At 28.0% G+C, this 20,510-nt stretch overlaps 1 protein-coding gene across 4 annotated transcripts in view; it reads right to left on the reverse strand.

The window, feature by feature from the left end:
* The window catches only part of LOC100211832 (neurobeachin-like protein 1), a 129,555-nt gene that overhangs the window by 92,637 nt on the left and 16,408 nt on the right, over positions 1-20,510 (reverse strand). For all 4 annotated transcript variants that reach the window (XM_065800022.1, XM_065800025.1, XM_065800023.1 and 1 more), the window contains 3 exons: positions 10,334-10,389; positions 2,889-2,929; positions 457-533 (listed from right to left, as the gene is read on the reverse strand). In XM_065800022.1, coding sequence (XP_065656094.1) covers positions 457-533; positions 2,889-2,929; positions 10,334-10,389 — 174 coding nt within the window. The remainder of the gene's footprint in view (positions 1-456; positions 534-2,888; positions 2,930-10,333; positions 10,390-20,510) is intronic.

Here is a 20,510-nt window from a genome sequence, read left to right on the forward strand (position 1 = left end):
AACCAATCATTACTCAACTATGTGATGTTTGGTAATTTTAAAAGGCAGTTTTTAGAAAAACATTCATGATCTATATAGTAGAACAAAAGTGATACATTGTAGAAGTGTGCTCAGTAGATCAGGCTCTAGTATAGGCTTTTTAAAATTATTTTTTTAAATTTACAAAAAATTTATTGTTTACAAACTAAAAAATAATGTATGCAATAATTGTTAAATAACTTTAATAAATATATTATTAAATACTTATTAAATACTATATTATTAAATACTCATAGTTGTTTTTATAAAAAACAACTATGAGTAAAAATAAAATTACTAAAACAAGTTTTTTTTTCCAAAACAGATGTTAAAGATGAGCAAATGGCTTCAAAATCTAGTTTAACAAGTTGTTTTCAACAAAATGTGTTTATTAAGCTGTGTATTTTTTAATAAAAATATAAAAGCATCAAAATAAACCGTTATGATTTCCTTCCACTTTCCATACTTTTCCTTAAACTTTTGATCTTCATCTTGTATTAACATACTTAAAGTATCTAAATCCAAAAATATATATATAATATTATTTATTAGAAGGTGTTACTAGATGACAATATTTAATTGTGTTACTAAAAGGTGTTACTAGAAGGTATTAATAGAAGGTATTACTAGAAGGTGTTACAAGAAGGTGTTGCTAGATAGTGTTACTTGACGGTGTTACTAGATTATGTTACTAGAAGGTGTTACTAAATGGTGTTACTAGATGATGTTACTTGATGGTATTACCTCAGGTGCGTTGTTTATTTACTCGTAACTCACTATGAACATATGTATATTTGTTATATTTGTGTTTGCCTGTAGGCTTCTATCTGTATGTTTATTTGACTATTAGTTTTATCAACTTTTATGATTATTAATAAAACTTCATTAAAAACCTGATGTTGAAACGTGATATTGAAAGTATTATTTTTATAAAATCAATCAGACTAATTGTTTTAAACACATTTAATTTATTTTAATATTTCTTTTTAAAAACAACCAATAAAAGTAAATTATTGCTTTGTTAAAAAGCATTTTGCTAATAGAAACATTTAAATACAAGAGATTAATGTTACAAAGTTAATTTTTTAAGCGGGGTTTACTAAAGTTGGGTAACTAAAGGAGGGTAAAGGATAAGTGGCAATGACATTTATCTGATGAGATAAACTGATAAGTGCTGATCCTCATCGAAACACCAGTAATAATAGATGCGACTCTGAGGAGATGTTTATTACTTAATCACTACACAAATTGCGTCTATGTTTTTTTTTTAAACATATTTTTATTATTTAATGCAACGATATCTATCTATTTTGAAATAAAAAATCTCAGAAAATGATTTAATAAATTAGAAATGATTGAAAAACTCAGAATGATTAAAATATTATAGAGGACCTAAAGTTTGAATAATAACTTTCCAGTAATACATTCCAGTAATATGTTTCACTAGTTTGTTCCAGAAAAAAGTTTTAACACTTGTTGCTGAAATATTTTGTAGTAATTTGTTGCAATATTGAGTTAATCACTCAATCATTTAATTAGGTAGTTAACTTTTTTTGACTGTGTGACTTTTTTGCACATATCTTCACTTCTTGACTGGTGTCTTTTCTCTGATCATAGCTTGTGGTTAGTTTATCCTTGTTTTCCTTTGGATAATTCAAATCATGCTATAATCTCACAAAAAATTGTATACTTGTATTTTTTTATCAAACTCACCCTATAATCTGTTTCTTTTACTACCTTAAGGCTGATAGGGATTCCTTTTGTAATTTTTATGGACAGTCCATAGACTAATGCCATTCACTTCCCTGCTGAAAATTGTGACTCCTACAACCCTCGGAATTAGGGTCGGCATTCGGCAATGCCAACCTAACTACCGACCTGAAAGTGTTTGAGGTCTTACCATAAAACATAGAAACAAGGTCGACAAAAAATTGCCAACCTCGTTTCTATGTTTTATGGTAAGACCTTTGTATCAAATAATTTTTGCCGACCTGATGCCTACCTCTAAAAGATTGAGGTTGGCAAATTATTGCCAACCTCATTTTTCCTAATTCCGAGGGTTGCTCCTATGTCATCTTTTGAATTCAGACATAAAACTTTTCATTCCATCTTGTGTGGTTTGAATTTTAAAAATCTCTGGAGATTGTACTGACCCCTCCAACTATTGTCAATCAAATCAGTTTTCTTTACATTATAAGCAAGGTCTTTGTCTGCTTTCTCTTTTTTAGCAAGGTCTTTGTCTGCCTTTGAGTTTTTAATTCACAAACATTTAATAATTCATCTTGAGTTAAATAATTTACTCTCTGATAATTAATAAAGATTTCAATTCTCTTATTCTACTGCTGATTTGTTAACCATTAGATGAAAACAGGGAACAAAACCTATTGCTGCTGACATATTAATACTTAAATAATGTAAAGAAAACAAAAACTAATGTAAAGAAAAAGTTAATAAAACTAAACACCACAAATCTTACATTGAATACAAAAAAAATCTATATAAAATTATTTTTTAGTAGGTGTTACTAGAAGTTGCTATTAGATGGTGTTACTAAATGGTATTACTAGATGACATTTACTAAATAGTGTTACAAGTTGATGTTATTAGATGGTGTTAAATGATAATCATGATGTTACAATTCCATTTAAATGTATTACTGATGTTACATTTAATTATAGTATCATCAGTAATACATTCAATTACATTTGAATGGTATTACTGATGTTACTAAAATTAAAGATTTTGATTCCCTTATTCAACTCCTGACTTGTTAACCATTAGATGCAGAGAGCAAGAGCAAGAGCATTTAGTTTGTATTGCAACATACTAATACTTAAAACAATGTAAAAAAAAAGTTGAATACTACATACCACAAATCTTACACTGCACAGCCATTCCTTGTTCATTCACTCTAAATATAGAAATAACTTATTCAATAAAATAATTTAGTAGTATATCAATAAAACTACTTTAAAACATAACACTCATCAAAAATCTAAAAACACCAATAAAAAGTAAATGCATGAATACTTCAAACATGTCATTAAAGTATGTAAATATTTAAATAAAGATATTTTATTTTAATAATTTTCCATATAACTTATTTGTGCAATTTTCCTTAAATTAAAAAAATGTAGAAATAATTAGGCCACTAAATTTTATGCTTTAATTATAAGATCCTATCTCACAAAACTAATAGTCTTCAAGACTCAACATTTTGTCATAAATATGTATTTGAAAAAATTATTCTCCACAGTCTAATGAGGGAGAGTCAAATCTCCCTTCCCTTTCCATCTCCAAATCATAGCTAATTAAAAAATATCTCCACCTCTACTAACTATTAAAAATCTAACAATTGTTTTTATTTGCCCATCGTTTATTAAGCATTTCAATTTTCCTATTTAAAAACATTACAAATACTTCTATGAACTTTAGTTTTGTAAAGTATTTTTTTAAACTTATATTTTTTTACATTTAGATTTTTATTTTACAATATTATTAGGTATAATTTTTTGAATATAAAGTTCTAAAATGTTAAATGTTATTTTTATATCATAAGTTAAACGCCAATATTTTTTGTAATAACAATCAGACATTAAAGAAAGGATTTCTTGAAGTTTCATTGCCTTTTTTTTATGACAACTTTTCGTAAAATTATTAAAATTATATTTTAAGTCATTTATAAGTAATATTTTTAGGCTTTCATAAGTCATATAAGTTTTCTTAGGTCATAAAACTTTCATAAAACTTTTTATTTATTGTTATTTTTAATAAGCTGTACTTAGTCAACTTTTTTAATTAAAAAAAAAAGCATTTTTGGAGGGATAGGGGTAGTGGTTTTGTGGCGTACAGGACTTGTTACTAAAGAGTTATGAGGAGGAGATGATGTCAAAAACAGTCAAAAATTGTGTAAAGTGATTTATGGACAATCCTATAGGAATTTTACTTGAGTATATTTTCTATGAAGATAGCTGCCATAATTCATCAACCAATACATTATTAGTTAATGTTATGTATATAAAAACAACCTTTGCCGCTTTTTCTATTCCTATCTTGTTTCTTAACTTGGTTTAAACCATGATTTAATCCAGCCATGTACACATATGTGTTTATTTATATATAAATACATATATATATATACACACACATATATATATATATATAAACATGTGTTTATATATATATATAAATACATATATATATATATATATATATATATATATATATATATATATATATATATATATATATATATATATATATATATATATATATATATATATATATATATATATATATATATATATATATATATATATATATATATATATATGTATATATATTCCCACATTTAAAAAACAATTAGGCATTGTCAAATAAATAACATACTGTAAATTTATTAATACATTAGAAAAATAAATAACATACTGTAAATTTAATAAACATACCCTGATTAGGGAATTAATTTTTTGAAGGCACTTGTCAATCAAGTTAGTATACATGCAAAAACAAACACCTGAAAACTCAAAAAAATCCATTGAAGGATTTATTTTGAATTAAAATAATGTTTTAGAAAAATGTTTTAGCTAGTTAGAAAATAATGTTTTAGACTCTGTGTGTGTGTGGCATTACTTAACTATGGTCATATTTAGAGAAATTTAACATGAATAACTGGAACTTGTTATTGCAAATCAAATTTGTTATTTCAAATCAAATTTGTTATTTCAAATCAAATTTGTTATTGCAAATCAAATTTGATAATTTGAAGTCAAATTTGATAATTTTAGATTTCTGAACTATATAATCAAGGCTGAATCATTTATTTAATATGTATTTTTTTTCATAGATTTTATTTAAATCAAAATTTGTAAAAACTGTTTATTTTTATGAAAGAAATATTTCCTTGGTTCTATTAAAAACAGTCTTAGAATTTAAATTAATGGCAACTTATTAATCAAAAACTTTACTTGTGTTCATCTTGATTAAACAATATCCTAGAATCTTTTTTCAAATCTACATGCAATGCTCAAGATTTAAAATAAAAGCTACATTTAATTCTAAAGTCAATAATGTTCACGATGTTTGGACTGAGTATCATTTACTGACTGGAAAAATACTTTGTTGATAAAATTGAAAGTTTGTTTTAGAAATATAAAAAAAAAATTTTAAAATTATAGTAAAGCCAAGTGGTAAAACTAAACCAAAAGTAGAAGAATGGAAGGGCAATTTAACAGATCTTTTACAGACCTTTTGATCACCGATGCTAATGCTGTTTATATAATTGGCATACAGGAAGACAGAGATTTTCTGTAAGCTCAGTGCAAAATCCAACACAAGAGAAAATTAAAAATGTTGACAAAGTATTAATCAAAAACAAAGGAAACTTAAGGATAGCAGAATATGGAATTAACTGAGAAATTAATTTAAAGGACAAAAAGTAGTACATAGAATCCCAGATATTTGTATATTAACAATTTGTGCAAAAGTTTAGCTTACAGCTTCGTCTGCAATATCTGCTCCATAGAATGACTTTGAATTGTTAAAAAATGCTAACAAGTGTCACTTAAGAATAAATATCTTTTTATTATTGCAAGAAAATAATGTAAAAAAGTGCTGTCTGAAACTAAATTTCTCTAACTAAATTTTGTATCTTATCTCAAAAGTTAGGCACTAGAGTCTTTTCGAAAACCTTCAACAGTGTCATTAAAGAAGGTAACTCGAACATTCCATCTCTAATTCATAGGACTGATATTACTACATCTCCCAAGAATAAGGCAGAACTATTTTCAAAAACATTTCCTTAAATTCAACTCTTGAATTTAATGGCCATGCTCTTCCTGCCATTCCAGTTAAACATTTTCATGTTAGACATTCAAATTAATTCAGTTTCTGTTACTAAAGTCATTTATTAATTAAACTTTTCTACAACTTGTATGTGGCTCTGTGGTTTTCTAAAAATACTCTTTCTGCCATTCCAGTTAAACAGATTAACCTTTTAGACAATTAATTTATGTTTGCAGCTCAAATGAGCTCTAGTTTCATCAATTAAAACTCATTCTTATTTGGTCATACAGCAAAGTCGCATCCTTTTACTGTATCTATTCTTTTATGTTCTAAAAACTTTTTTAAATAGAAAATTAGAATTTGAAACAGATAATTAGAGATGAACAATAAATAATTATATTATGGTATAAGAAGTAGTAAATATAGTATTTAAATATAAATATTAAAATCAAATAAAAAGACTTTATACTTCAAGTCTTTTTATTTAATTACTTGTATGTATTTAATTGCTTACATATTGTGGATCATAATGGGGCTTTGTTTGCTTACAAAAGCAGATATAAAGATATAATTAGTATATAAGAATGCATTGTAAACATGAAAAATTAAAAATAAAATTTATTTTATAGCAATAACATTTGATGCTATTATATGATGTTATGTATTGAGCTCTTAACAATAATGGTAATGTTAAATTCAGCAAAAAGCAACATTAAATATAACAATATGCAACATTAAAAGCACAAATTATGGTCAATATTTCAATATAGTTTATATAATCTATATAAACAAACTATATATATATACATATATATATATATATAGTTTGTTTATATAGATTATATATATATATATTGTTTATACTATAGATTGTTGCATTTAGGAATGATTCTTATGCCAACAAATACATCACTTTTAATTACTTTTGACTTTTGTCCAACATTTGCATGTTGTCAGAAAGTTAAAACCATTAATTTCATTACAAATTAATAGTTTTTTTTAAAAAACCGCAAAAACGCAAATTTAATTGACCAGAATGTTTTTAAAAACATTCTGAATATTTTTAAAACAGTCTGAATGTTTTTAATAATGATTTTAAAACATTCTGAATGTTTTTAATAATATAAACAATGTTTTTATTTTTATTTTTTTTTAATAAAATGTTATTATTTTTATTTTTTTTAATAAAATGTTTTTATTTTTTTTACTGTAAATCATGCACAGAGTGTTGCTACATCGACTATCTTATAGCCTGACTTGCAACGGAGTGCTGCTACATTGACTGAGGGTTTGGTTGGAGCAGGCAGTCTATCAAATAACAAAAAAAAATTCTGGTCTTGTATTTTAATTTTTACTTTTTGTCAACAAAACTTTCTGACAACCAGTTAGGAGTTATATATACATATATATATATATATATATATCAGGGATTTATATACAATATATATATATAAATATATATTTAGGCTTCGGCAGGAATGGCAGATTATAGCCCACGTCTGCCTCCACACCCGTGCAAATCTGTTTATTTTTATATTTTTATTCTATTTATATTATTATTTTTATTCAAATCTTATTATTATTATATAATTATAGCTGTTTGAAATAACAAGTTATTTCAAACAGCTATAATTATTCCGTATTATTCTGTTTTATGTTAAAAGTTAAAAAATTAGTATGTTAAAAAGCAAGCAAAATATGCATGTGTTACAAAAGAAACATATTAACATAATAATCCGGGCTTTCAATAATCTTTGGAAATTTGTAAACTTATGCAATAAGAGCTGTTAGATAATAAAGAAAATTTCTTTTTTGTATAATCACACATTTTGCTTGATTGATTGATAAACTAGTTTGTCATACTTTAAAGTTGTTTAAAGTAGTGCATATTTCCCTGTATACTTCCGCATTAACTTCCTTTTTTTTTAGAAAAAGGAAGTCGTTTATTTAATATGCTAATATTGTGAAAGTGATACAAGTGAAAGTGAAGAAACTGCGTTTGATTTTGAAATTAAAGATATTTTTGTTTAAAATGAATAATTATAAATAATTTATAACTATATATATTCCTTTTGTATGATAAAAACAATACTATATGATTTCTTCATATTTTATTTTCGTTTTTATACTTACGCTATATTTAATACATTTAAATAAATTTTACAGCAATAAACCTGATATATAAAATAATACTGCATTTAATACCCTTCTATTGGTTCTATTCATAAAAAAATGTAAAAAAGATTGTTTTTTTTTTTAAAATTCATAACGCTTTTTTATTATACATGCCTATATTATATAAGAATATATTTAAGAAGTATATATACCAGAATCTTAAAATATCTATTTGTACTAAGTCTCTTAGAAATTAAAAATTAGATTACCACAATTTTTAACTTACATATCACATCAACATAACATATATTTTCTTCTAATTTCCGAAAAGAATATAAAATCAATTACGAGTTCATAAAAGAGTATGATGGTAAATTGAACGGAAACGATAGTAATAATTAAAATTTGAGTCTTAACAGTTGAAAAACAATTGTAAAAGAATAGAATCTTTTAGTTCAAGGTTATTTAAAAAAAAGATTTTAATACAATTATCACTATATTTTTATAGCTTAGAGATATCACGGTTAAATTTTAAAAATTTAATTTAATTCTGAAAGCACAAGAAAAATGAATCAACTAAAGAAGCGCAATAAAAAATGTTATATTTTATTTCATTATTTTACTAAGACAATATATCTCATATATATATATACTCATATAGATCTTGCAAAATTGCTACATTCATTGCAAAATTTTTTAAGCAAACATCAAGATGCTTGAATAAAGAAACGTGATGGTTGCAAGGGTTGTTTTTCTGGCATTTTTTGCGTCACTTGCAAATTATTGGTTTGACTATATCTGGAATAAACTCAACAAAAATCCGATTATACAACTGGATAATAAAAGAATAAAGTTTCAGTAAAAATCGAGCAACAAACTAAAACCAAAACATAATAACAAAAACCCACTAAGTTGAGCACACACTAATAACTCTGAGTGAAAGAGAAAAACTGCAGTGTAACTTCGAAAAACTATTTATAAGCACCCAATTATTCGAAGTTTAATTACCAAAGACTTTTTAAATAATTTGTCACTTTCCTACTTATTAATAAAGTGATGGCAGAGTTGTTAGTCCTTGGCCTTGAATAAAGGCCAAAAATTAAGGCCTTGGCCTTGAAACTTTTGGTCTTGGCCTTGAAAATTTTGACCTTGGCCTTGATTGTTTTGGCTTTGACCTTCAAAAAAAATAAATTAAATAAAAGTTTTCATTTTTGTTTTCAGCTTTTTTCTTATTGACTTCTGAATTCTGCGCATAACCTTAGTCTAATTTCACAACATGTGGTTTTATTGTTAAAGCACTTGCTACCTACAGTTTTGTTAATAATTGGCTTTAACCTAAGACAAAAATATAAGTCTTTGGTCTTGAAAATGTTTGTGTAAGCCTTGGTCTTGAAACTCTTGTTTTTGGCTTTGGCCTTATCCTTGGCCTTGTAACTTTTGGCCTTGGTCTTGGCCTTATAACATGTGGTCTTGACCTTGGTCTTGGCCTTGCTAATTTTGGCCTTGTTAACAACTCTGAGCGATTGTAGAAATTTTTTTATATGATGACATTTTCATTCACAAAGGAGAAGAGAAATGAATGAACTTTTTAAATAAAATAATTAAGATCATTCGTTTTTATAAAACAACTAATACGATGTATAACAGTTTTTTATATATTGTTGTTTTATTAGAACAATTGATTATATTTTAACATTTGAATATTGTTTTTTATTATTTAATTAACTACTAAATTATTAAATAAAAATTAAATGTAAAAAATTATTTAAAAAAAAACATTAGGTTTGTTTTTTTTGTTTTTTTGCAAGTTGTTTTTCTGTCTTTTTATCGCTAAAAAAACATTTATTATTACAATTAAAATTTTTACTATACCTGACATGAAGAATCAACAAAATAAAATTTCAGAATAAAATTTTTTTTATCAAAACATAATAATTTTAATTTTTCAAAAAATATATATATATATAAGGACTGCAGGCTTATATATATATATATATATATATATATATATATATATATATATATATATATATATATATATATATATATATATATATATATATATATATATATATATATATATTATATATATATATATATATATATATATATATGTATATAACAATATAATTACAATAAATATATATATATATATATTTATATATTTATATATATATATATATATATATATATATATATATATATATATATATATATATATATATATATATATATGTATATATATATATATATATATATATGTATATAACAATATAATTACAATAAATATATATATATATATATATATATATATATATATATATATATATATATATATATATATATATATATATATATATATATATATATGTATATAACAATATAATTACAATAAAGCAGCAATAATTTTATTTACTTCATTTTGAGCATCTCGACAATTGATCTGAGCAACTCAATATGATCTGATAAGTTCTAAAAAAAAAAAAAATAACACAGTTTAAATATGTGCTTATTTTTCCTTATTTGCATTCCTCTTTTAATAACTTTAAAACTGTAAAGAGATTTAATTCCTAAAGTAAACATGTAAATGAAAAAACAAACATAGAATGCTAAAAGTACAAAAACACAAAAAATGAAAAAAATTATATATTATGTAAAAAATTAAAAAAACAGGACTATTTAAAATAAATAAAATCAAAAAATTCAAAAGAAATAATCAATGTTAAAACTCAAATTTTTAATTAAAAATGTATTACAAATATGCTTTATAAATATTTTAAGATTAAAAAAAGTACAAGAGAAGGTTTTATATATAAAGGTGTTTTTGACATTTAGGATGTCCTTAAAAGTTATTTCTGTTTAATATTTTTATTAAAAACACTAAAAAATAGATAAAATTTGATGTAATTTATTTTTTGATTTAGCATAAAATTTAATCCTTTTTTCATTTTTAAACAAATGTTTTATATAACAATGTATTCATGCAAATAATAAATGCACTCCAAACGCTGAATATATCTTTATAGGCACCAGATTCCATTTCACGTTTTGAAATATATTGTTATTTCCATATATTTTAAAATATATAGTTAAATTTTTGGAAATATGTAACATTTTTGATAATAACTATATTATCAAAAATGTATAATTATAATTTTAATAAGAAAAAAATTCAAAAAAAAAATTTATGCATATATTTCATGCAATTTATGTTATATGATAACATATTATAAAAAGAAAATTTTTGATATTTTTAAAAGATACTTTTGTTAAAATTCAAATGACTTAAAATATAAAATGTAACATTTCATTTTTTTAAAGGTTTTTTAACTTTGACTTGGAAAATCAATTAATTAAAGTAACTTCACTCCACTAAGAGCTACCGCAAAAAGACTTTGTAACCTCTTGGAAGGTAAGCAAGGATTGCTGGCAACTAAAAAAAAATAATTGAAAACTCAAGATAATCTTGATGTCATTACATATGAATTTTAGTTCATTTGCCTAATGCATTAGCATAAAGTTCATCTGCCTAATGTATTTGATCATTCCAAACTACATGGATTGATGGACATTATGGAGCAGACAATACAAGTTAATAAATATTTTAGAAACAATCGTTTTGTATGGGCTGATTGCTTTGAATCTTATCTAAAAACTTGGGCCATATTCATTGAAAATTAGTAAAGAAGACAGACCAATAATTGATAAGGATGTTACAGGTATTGTTAATAACCTTAGTAAAAAGCAACATGCCGAAAAATTGCTAAAAATTCTTAAACTGTCACTTTGAAACAAATACTGAGTGACAGTTGTACTATTGATGAGTGTTGAGATATGGAAAAACCTTTAGAAAAACTATCCACTTAGCTACCCCAAAATGCCTAGGAGGTAAACAAAGTCACCATACTTGCTTTTTGTAAAACTAATTTAAATCAGCTGTTTCATCTTTAATTATATACTTGTCCAGGACTTATATTTACATATCAATTCAGCTATTTGTCCTTAAATAGTCAAATGGTTCAGATTTGAATACTTTTAGTATTCTTCCATATGATTTTGTTTAGCATTATTTCAATTAATTGCCTTTCTCTTAGTTCTTTATTGTTTTCTGCACACTTTTCTGTTGTTTCTAATCAAATTGACCAAACCCCTTCACATTATCCATCATCCAATATTGTGAATTTATGCAACTTTCATGCTCATCACACTTAATGCTTACTGACCCAGCTGGCACTAAAGCTCAAAATTATTGTCGTTCTCAATCCCTTTGTATATGGTTCTCACTCTTGCTGTCATTCCAATGAGACAGATTTAATTCACCGTAGGGCATCCAAATCAGTCTTGTTTCCACTGCCAAAAGTATGTTCTCATAAACTCCTCAACAGCTCGTAATTCAGACAACACTTGTTTTACAAAAATTTTCTCCAGTACTCTTTTCTATACTCTCTCAACTATTCTAACAAAAACTTAATCTTGTTTTCCTCTCTGCTGGAAAAAAGACATTTGATGCAGTTTGTAAAAGACTTTAGAGATCACTTTGACTCCTTTAACTGCAACTCTAAACTTTAATTCATATTTTTCTCATACATTGGAATTTCTCATACATTGGTGCTTTGGAATTTCTCATACATTGGTGCTTTGGAATTTCTCATACATTGGTGCTTTGGAATTTCTTATACATTGGTGCTTTGGAATTTCTCATATATTGGTGTTTTGGAATTTTTTATACATTGGTACTTTGAAATTTCTCATACATTGGTGCTTTGGAATTTCTCATACATTGGTGCTTTGGAATTTCTCATACATTGGTGCTTTGGAATTTCTCATGCATTGGTGCTATGGAATTCTCCTGTTTTATTGTTTCCATGACTCAATTAAATTGTCAGCTTTTATAATTTAATTTTGTGAGTTTTAAATTTGAGTGTTAATTTCTTTTATGCTTTTTAACTCTCTTCTTTGCATTCCCCAACTTTAAATAATGGTTGCTTGCATCCTTATTTGAATTAATAATGGTTGCTTGCAGCCTTATTTGAATTAATAATTCCTTGTTATAGTTGGAAATGCCATAATGATTATTCTGATTTGACACTATTTGCTTTTTATTTAAAAACTTTACATTTACTGCTTTTTTTTAGAGGTTTTCAGTTAAAGTTATTTTCACTTTTTTTAACCACTCTTTCTAGCAGGTTGACATGAAATAGAAACAGATGAAAACGAATTAAAAACTTTTTATAATTTTTTGATCTTTTTACTAAACATTTAAAACCTTCAAAAAATGAGGAGGTCCTAAACTTTATAGCATATAGTGGCAGTATCTTTTAAGTACCAAAATATAAATTTGAAACATAATTACAATTTATGATTTAATTAAAATAAATAGCTTTTTTTAAAATTAATTTCCCTCAATCAGGGGGATGCAGTGAGAATTTTTCTAAGGGTATTCCTAACCCTGTCTGCAACTGCAGTAGTGGTGTAGTGGTAAAGCGCTCGCTTCATAAGCGAGAGGTTCCAAGTTCGATCCCCACCATGTCCCTGGTAGTACCGCGCTCAACTTGTTTCTCCGCGAAGCGGCCTTGTTCGTCAAGGTTCGTGTTTCGGAGTTATAGAGCTGGGAGAGGGTTATAAACCACTATTAAGTAGCCTCCTCATCTGTAGTGGCCTTCTCGGCCTTGAGGAGGTGAATAACAAAAAAACAAAAAAACAAAAAAAAAACTGCCGTGATTTTTTGCAAAATATCATCATTTCATTTAAATCACTAGCGCAACAAGAGTTGCAATTATCTTCTTGGCGAAAATCTATTTAGAATGCAAAATTATTTTCCATCTCTACTGACGAAAAAACATGAATAAACCTCTGATAACAAATTCAGACAAACATATGGCACAAACAGAATTTTAATTATAATGATTTGTTACAAAAAAAATATGGTAATTTTTTAATCAAAATTCTTGAAAAATCATTTTACAATCTCGTTGAACTGTATTCAACAACTATAGCTCTTAGACCGTGAAATACGTTTTTCTCAGACAACAAACCTTTTCAGTGTCTTGTTTAAGTTTTTATGAATTGCTCAAGATATTCCTTCAGATAAAACCTGATTATGTGAAACTTCCATTCAAATGAAATTTTTATTGTGAATAAATCATAGACATAAACTTTAAAGTGAAGGATGGACTCCACAAACTTATCTATTTTCTTTTTGTAGGATATATCAAGTTTCATCCCAAAACAGCATTCAACAACTAAATCAAACAAAAGTAAACCAAATATTAGCTTGAAATATTAGTATTATATACTTGAAAATATTAGCATTACATATCTGTGACTCTTAATTTTATGTTGACTGGTAGTATGGTCATAAGGTAGACTGGTAGGTCCCCTACCTGCAGGTTAATAGTCCCCTACCTATACTTATTGATTTAAAAACATTTTAAGAAGTGTTAAAAACAATTTAAAAAGCAACCAAGTACCTCCTTTAAAACTTCTCAGGGTTTCAATATATTCCAGAGATTTAATTGTAAAATGAAGTGTTATATCGTCTAAAGATCTTAAATATTTGGCACAATTAAGTCCATCAAAACCACCATTATAGCCATGTCTGATAACCGTTTTTTTTTTCAAGAAATTGGTTTAGATTTTTATCAGTGAAGAGGAGATCAATAATTTTACTAACATGATGTTCATAAATATGTTATTTAAGTGGTGGAATTATGTTGATAATTTTCTTACTCAATTTTGCATCTAATAGACATGGATAAGTAATATTTCCAAATTTATCTGCTAGTGATCCTTTAAACTCCTTATAATCCATTGGTCCACCACAATAGCAACTTTCCACCATGACCCCTTATTTTAGAAAACAACTTATATCGGTAGAGATATACTTACAGTAATTTCTTTTAGAATACAAGAAACAATTCTGTCAGCAATATTTTGATTCTTTGTAGTAATTAAGAATTTTTAACAGTTTTTTTTTTGTTGTTGCAAGGATGACAAATACCCAGACCAACAATTTGACAGCATTTTGAGCAAAATTAATTTCTTTTTTCAAATGCAATCTTCTCAGATTCTTTGCAGGAGATTTCATAAAGATTAAGTGACTAATTTATTTTAGTACACTGCCCTAGACAGCAAATAGCGCAATAACAGTTGCCATCTTCTTGTTTAACTTTTTGCAACTTTTTAACTTAATAACAACTATTTATCCAGGAAGTCTTCACAGTTTTACTGATAGTTTTAACTTTCTATTTTAATATAAGTTTGTCTTGCATTCCAGACAGATGAAAACTTTAGACTGAATCCAGGATCTATAAAAACTTTGATAGGATGAATCAATGAACTATTCTTCTCAAAAGATTGACATTTTTGTCTTTATGGACACAAATACTTATCCATCTCCTATTTTCTAAATGAAATCTTGCTTTTTACAGACTCATTTTGTACCAAAACATTTTTATTTATTATTTTCTGTATTTGATTATTTTAATTTTATAAATCAATACTCTAAACAAATTGTTTAACTTTATCAGACGAATGACATAATTTATTGAAACTAATTTGTTTAAATTTAGTCTTGTTAAGGCTTTTAGTTTGCTATTAGTTCATTTGCAATAATGTTCTTGCACAAACCACATGATTTGAAAACTAGAGCAGAAAATATTCATTACAATTAACAAACTACTAAACTACTTAAAGTAAAGAACTATTTATAGGCTTAGAACTATTTACCAATTTTATCTACCTATTAAATTAAAAAACTCTTATGGAAGACACGTTCCATACAAAGCATTTGTCTTTATGGTTAAGACTAATAAATTGCAAAGTTTCTCAATAAGATTATCACAACATTAGAAAACTTTAAAGAAGGAAAAATAACTTAAGATACCAATAACAGTCAGATCAGGTTATCACCCTTAAGTCAGATCAGGTTATCCTGCTACTGGTAACATGTAACCCAGTACAATCTGCTTCATGTCCTGCTGCCTTGTAGGATACGCTTTTTTAGGCAAAGGCTAGGAGATGCCAACTCTGATTTAAAACACCCCCTGTCTTGGGGCTCTTGGTTGAGTAAAGGCTAGAGATGATGTCTCGATAAAAATACTCATCTTGGGCAGATGTTAAATGCACCCAGCTACTGTCTTGTAGAAGGCCTCCTAGGCAAAGACTTAAGGGGTAAACAGATTCTATCTGTTAACCAGCCTCACACCCCTTCATCTATTAGGCTGGCGCAGATTTTTTTTTAATACATTGTTTCCAGTTTAGGATGTTGAATGCTGGATCTTCTTGACTCAATGCATGGGTTTTGCTTGTGTCTCTGTTTTTATGACTAGGCAACTCATTCTATTATCTCCTAATGAGGGTGTAGCTCTAAAACTCAGTTTTATGGTTCTGAGGCCGGCTGGTAGTCAGGTTTCCCAAACTCTGTGGTAGCTCTCAGAGAGGCTGATTCCATCAACAGCTGAAAAATATCAAAGTATTAACAGTGCCATGTTGCGCATGGATGATGTCCCTGATTGTACTTTTGGTATGGATTGCGGAGGCCACATTTGGAGCCCTTTGTTACGGCTTAGGGTTTATTAGTAGTAATGAGACAATTGCTTGGGCTATTAAACAGTCTTCTGAGTACTATCTATGCTTTGAGTCAAATTCTTCAATCTAATTTAAAAATGAATAAAGTACCAAAAACTATAAAACACAAAAAAATTATCATCATCACCAAGTTCTCTAAACCTATCATTCACTAATATTTGTGGTCTTCGAAGTAACTTTTCTTCTGTTGAGTCTTATCTCTTGCAAAGTTCACCAGACCTACTTGCTCTTTGTGAGACTAATTTGAGTTCGGCTGTCTCATCTTGTGATCTTAGTGTTAATGGTTATCTTCCTCTAATTCATAAAGACTCTAATAGTCACATGCTTGGCCTCGGCATTTACATTCATAAGAATTCACCCATTTGTCGTGAAACTAGGTTTGAATCCACAGACTATTCTTTCATGTGCTTTCGTTTAGCACCACTTCACTCTATTGCCTTTCTCTTTGTTCTATATCGCTCTCCTTCATCTCAAGACTGCAATCTTTTTGATGTTATTTCTGATCATATTGATCAAGCCCTCTCTCTTTATCCATCAGCTAATATAGTTGTTGTCGGTGACTTTAATGCTCACCACTCTGAATGGCTTGGCTCTAGTGTCAGTGACTCTGCAGGCATTAAAGCCCACAACTTTTGCCTTTCTCAATCCCTAACTCAAATAGTCAACTTTCCAACTCGCTTTCCTGACAACCCGAATCATCTACCTTCTCTACTCAACTTATGTCTTGTTTCTGATCCTAGTCAGTGCTCAGTTTCTCCACATTCACCCTTAGGTTCTTCTGATCACAGTTTGATATCTCTAAAACTAATATCTCATTCTTCTTCATCACCTGAATCCCCCTATTATCAAACCTCTTACAACTACAGTTAAGCTGACTGGGATTCTTTCCATGATTTTCTTCGTGATGGCCCTTGGGTAGAAATCTTTCGTCTTCCTGTCGACAAATGTGCTTCTTACATAACTTCGTCGATTCAGGCTGGAATGGAATCTTTTATTCCCTCTCGATGATTCCAGGTCAAGCCTCACTCTCCTCCATGGTTTTCCTCACACTGTGCTGCTGCGATTGCCAATCGAAACCGTTACTTCCATATTTATCAGCAAAACAATTCTCCAGAAAACAGACGTCTGTTTATTACTGCTAGAAACAATTGTAAAAAGGTTTTGTCTAACGCCAAAACCCGCTATTTTCAGGTCATGAAATCTCGTATTTCCTCTCAAAAATTAGGCTCTCGTAACTTCTGGAGAATCTTTAATAATATCAATAATAAGGGCAAATCTTTAATTCCACCTCTCTTGTATGATTCAGACTTTGTCACCTCACCTAAAGACAAAGCTAAATTGTTTGCTAAAAACTTTTCATCAATATCATCTTTTGATTCCACTAGTTGCGTTCTACCTGATAATGCCAACAAACAGGTTGATCCATTGCTTGACATTCATATCACTCCAGCATCTGTATCTAAAGTGATTTCCTGCCTAGACTCTTCTACAGCTTTTGACCCAGACAACATACCTGTTATTGTCTAGAAGTGTTCTCCGAGCTGTCGTCTATACTCTCAAAACTATTCAACAAGTGCTTATCAGAGTCTTGTTTTCCAGCCTGCTGGAAAGCGGCATCTATTATCCCTATCTTCAAAAATTCTGGAGAGCGATCTGATTCGTCTAACTACCGTCCCATAAGTCTTCTTCCTATCTTAAGCAAGGTTTTTGAATCTTTAATTAATAAACACTTAATTTCTCATCTTGAATCTAATAACTTACTTTCTGACCATCAATATGGATTTCGATCTTCTCATTCTACAGCTGATTTGCTAACAGTAATAACTGACAGGTTTTATTATGCATTAGATGAAGGTGGAGAGGTTAAGGCCATCGCTCTTGACATTTCAAAAGCTTTTGATAAAGTTTGACATGCTGGTCTTCTCCATAAGCTTTCTTCTTATGGTGTATCCGGCAACATCTTTAAGATCATTGAATTCTTCCTTTCCAATCGTAGCATAAAAGTTGTCCTCGATGGACAGCACTCTTCTTCTAATTCTGTAACTTCAGGTGTTCCTCAAGGTTCTATCCTTGGCCCTATACTCTTTTTAATTTACATTAACGATCTTTCAGATATTCTCACATCTAAGGTGGCATTGTTTGCTAATGATACTATTATTTATTCTTGTCGTGATAAGAAACCAACACCCTCTGATTGCTTGGAGGGGGCATTTGAGCTTGAAAAGGATCTCACTTCTGCTACAGCATGAGGCTCACAATGGCTGGTGAAATTTAATTCAGATAAAACTCAATTTTTTTCAGCCAATCGTTATTGCAATAATTTAGATCTTCCTATATTTATGAACGGTGATGTACTCGATGTGTCACCTACTCTTCATCTCCTAGGATTAACTCTTACTTCCAATCTTTCTTGGAAAGCATATATCAAATCAGTTGCAAAATTAGCATCTGCTAAGGTTGCATCTCTTTATCGAGCGCGTCACTTTCTTACTTCGGATTCTATTCTCTATCTCTATAAATCTCAAATCCGGCCTTGTATGGAATATTGTTGCCATATCTGGGGCGGATCTTCTTATGATGCCCTTTCTCTTTTAGACAGGGTGCAAAAGCGCATTGTAAACATAGTTGGACCTGCTCTTGCAGCCAACCTCCAACCATTATCACATCATCATAATGTTGCTTCGCTTTCTCTTTTCTACAAATACTATAATGGGCACTGCTCTAAAGAGCTAGCGTCTTTTGTGCCATCTACTAAAATTCATTCTCGTGTTACTCATCATTCAATTAAGTCTCATCCTTTTTCTGTGACTGTTCCTAAGTGCTCCAAAAACGCTTATTCGTCTAGTTTTTTTCCTTGAACATCAGTTCTTTGGAATTCGCTTCCTTCATCTTGCTTTCCTGATTCATATAATTTGCAATCTTTTAAGTCACCCGTCAATCGTTATCTTGCTCTACAATCTTCATCTTTTCTCTTTCAGTAACTTCCAACTTTAATTAGTGGCTGCTTACAGCCTTGTTGGATACGAATATGTTTAAAAAAAAAAAAAAAAAACAGTAAGATAGGCTAAAATAAAAGATTGTCAATACCTTAGAATCAGTTTCAAACCATTTGTTAATAAAAAATCAACTTGATAAAATTTGTTTCTTTTTTTTTTTTTCAAGTTCTTTAATTTGTTTTTCAATTAATTCAGCCTCTTAAGTTTCAATACTTTTTCTTTTTAATTTATTCTTAACGCATCTTTTCTCAACAAAACTCATCTTCTTAACAACAATTTTTCTCTGCAAGTTTCATACACTCAGTAACCTCATTTTCCATTATTAAAACAGCGTTTTTTTGCAATCTTGACTTTAAGATTTCAACTGTGATACCTAATGCTCTTTATTCCTAATTTTTTTTCTCTTTTTAGTGTTATCTAACTCAATCTTATATTTTAGATGTGCTGATCAAAAAGCTTTGACCAATGGTGCTACAATATGAACTGTGTGCAATATTAAACCATTGGCAATTAGATGGTCCTTTACTGTTTGCTGGGAGATAATACTTAAAGGAGTTATATTTGTTTTAACAGAAAAGATAAACAACTTTTCTAAGACCACACTCAACAGTCTGGCCGTGACTAAATGATAAAATTAATCTAACGGCGAAAAAAAAATCTGATGCAATTGTTGGCAATGATTATCAAGACAGTACCTTGGGTTAAGTAAAATTAAAAGATTATTGCTTTATAGCTTTGACTTCACCATCCATATAATCTTTAAAATAACACGAAGATGACACAAAGATAATATAAAGTCACATTGCTGTGATGATAAAATCCTTAAACTGACAAGATACTTCATCAGTAACATTTTCAAGCAATCAAACAATTTTTTTTTGGTCAACACAATCAAGACATCTAAGGGTCAAAGATACTGGATGCTCTTATAAATGAACAATTTAATAGAGATTTGTCACAAAAGTTTTTCATCATTGAAACAACAAACCTCTTGGCAATATTAAAGAA

Source organism: Hydra vulgaris, chromosome 06, assembly GCF_038396675.1.
Source record: "Hydra vulgaris chromosome 06, alternate assembly HydraT2T_AEP".
NCBI lineage: Eukaryota > Metazoa > Cnidaria > Hydrozoa > Anthoathecata > Hydridae > Hydra > Hydra vulgaris.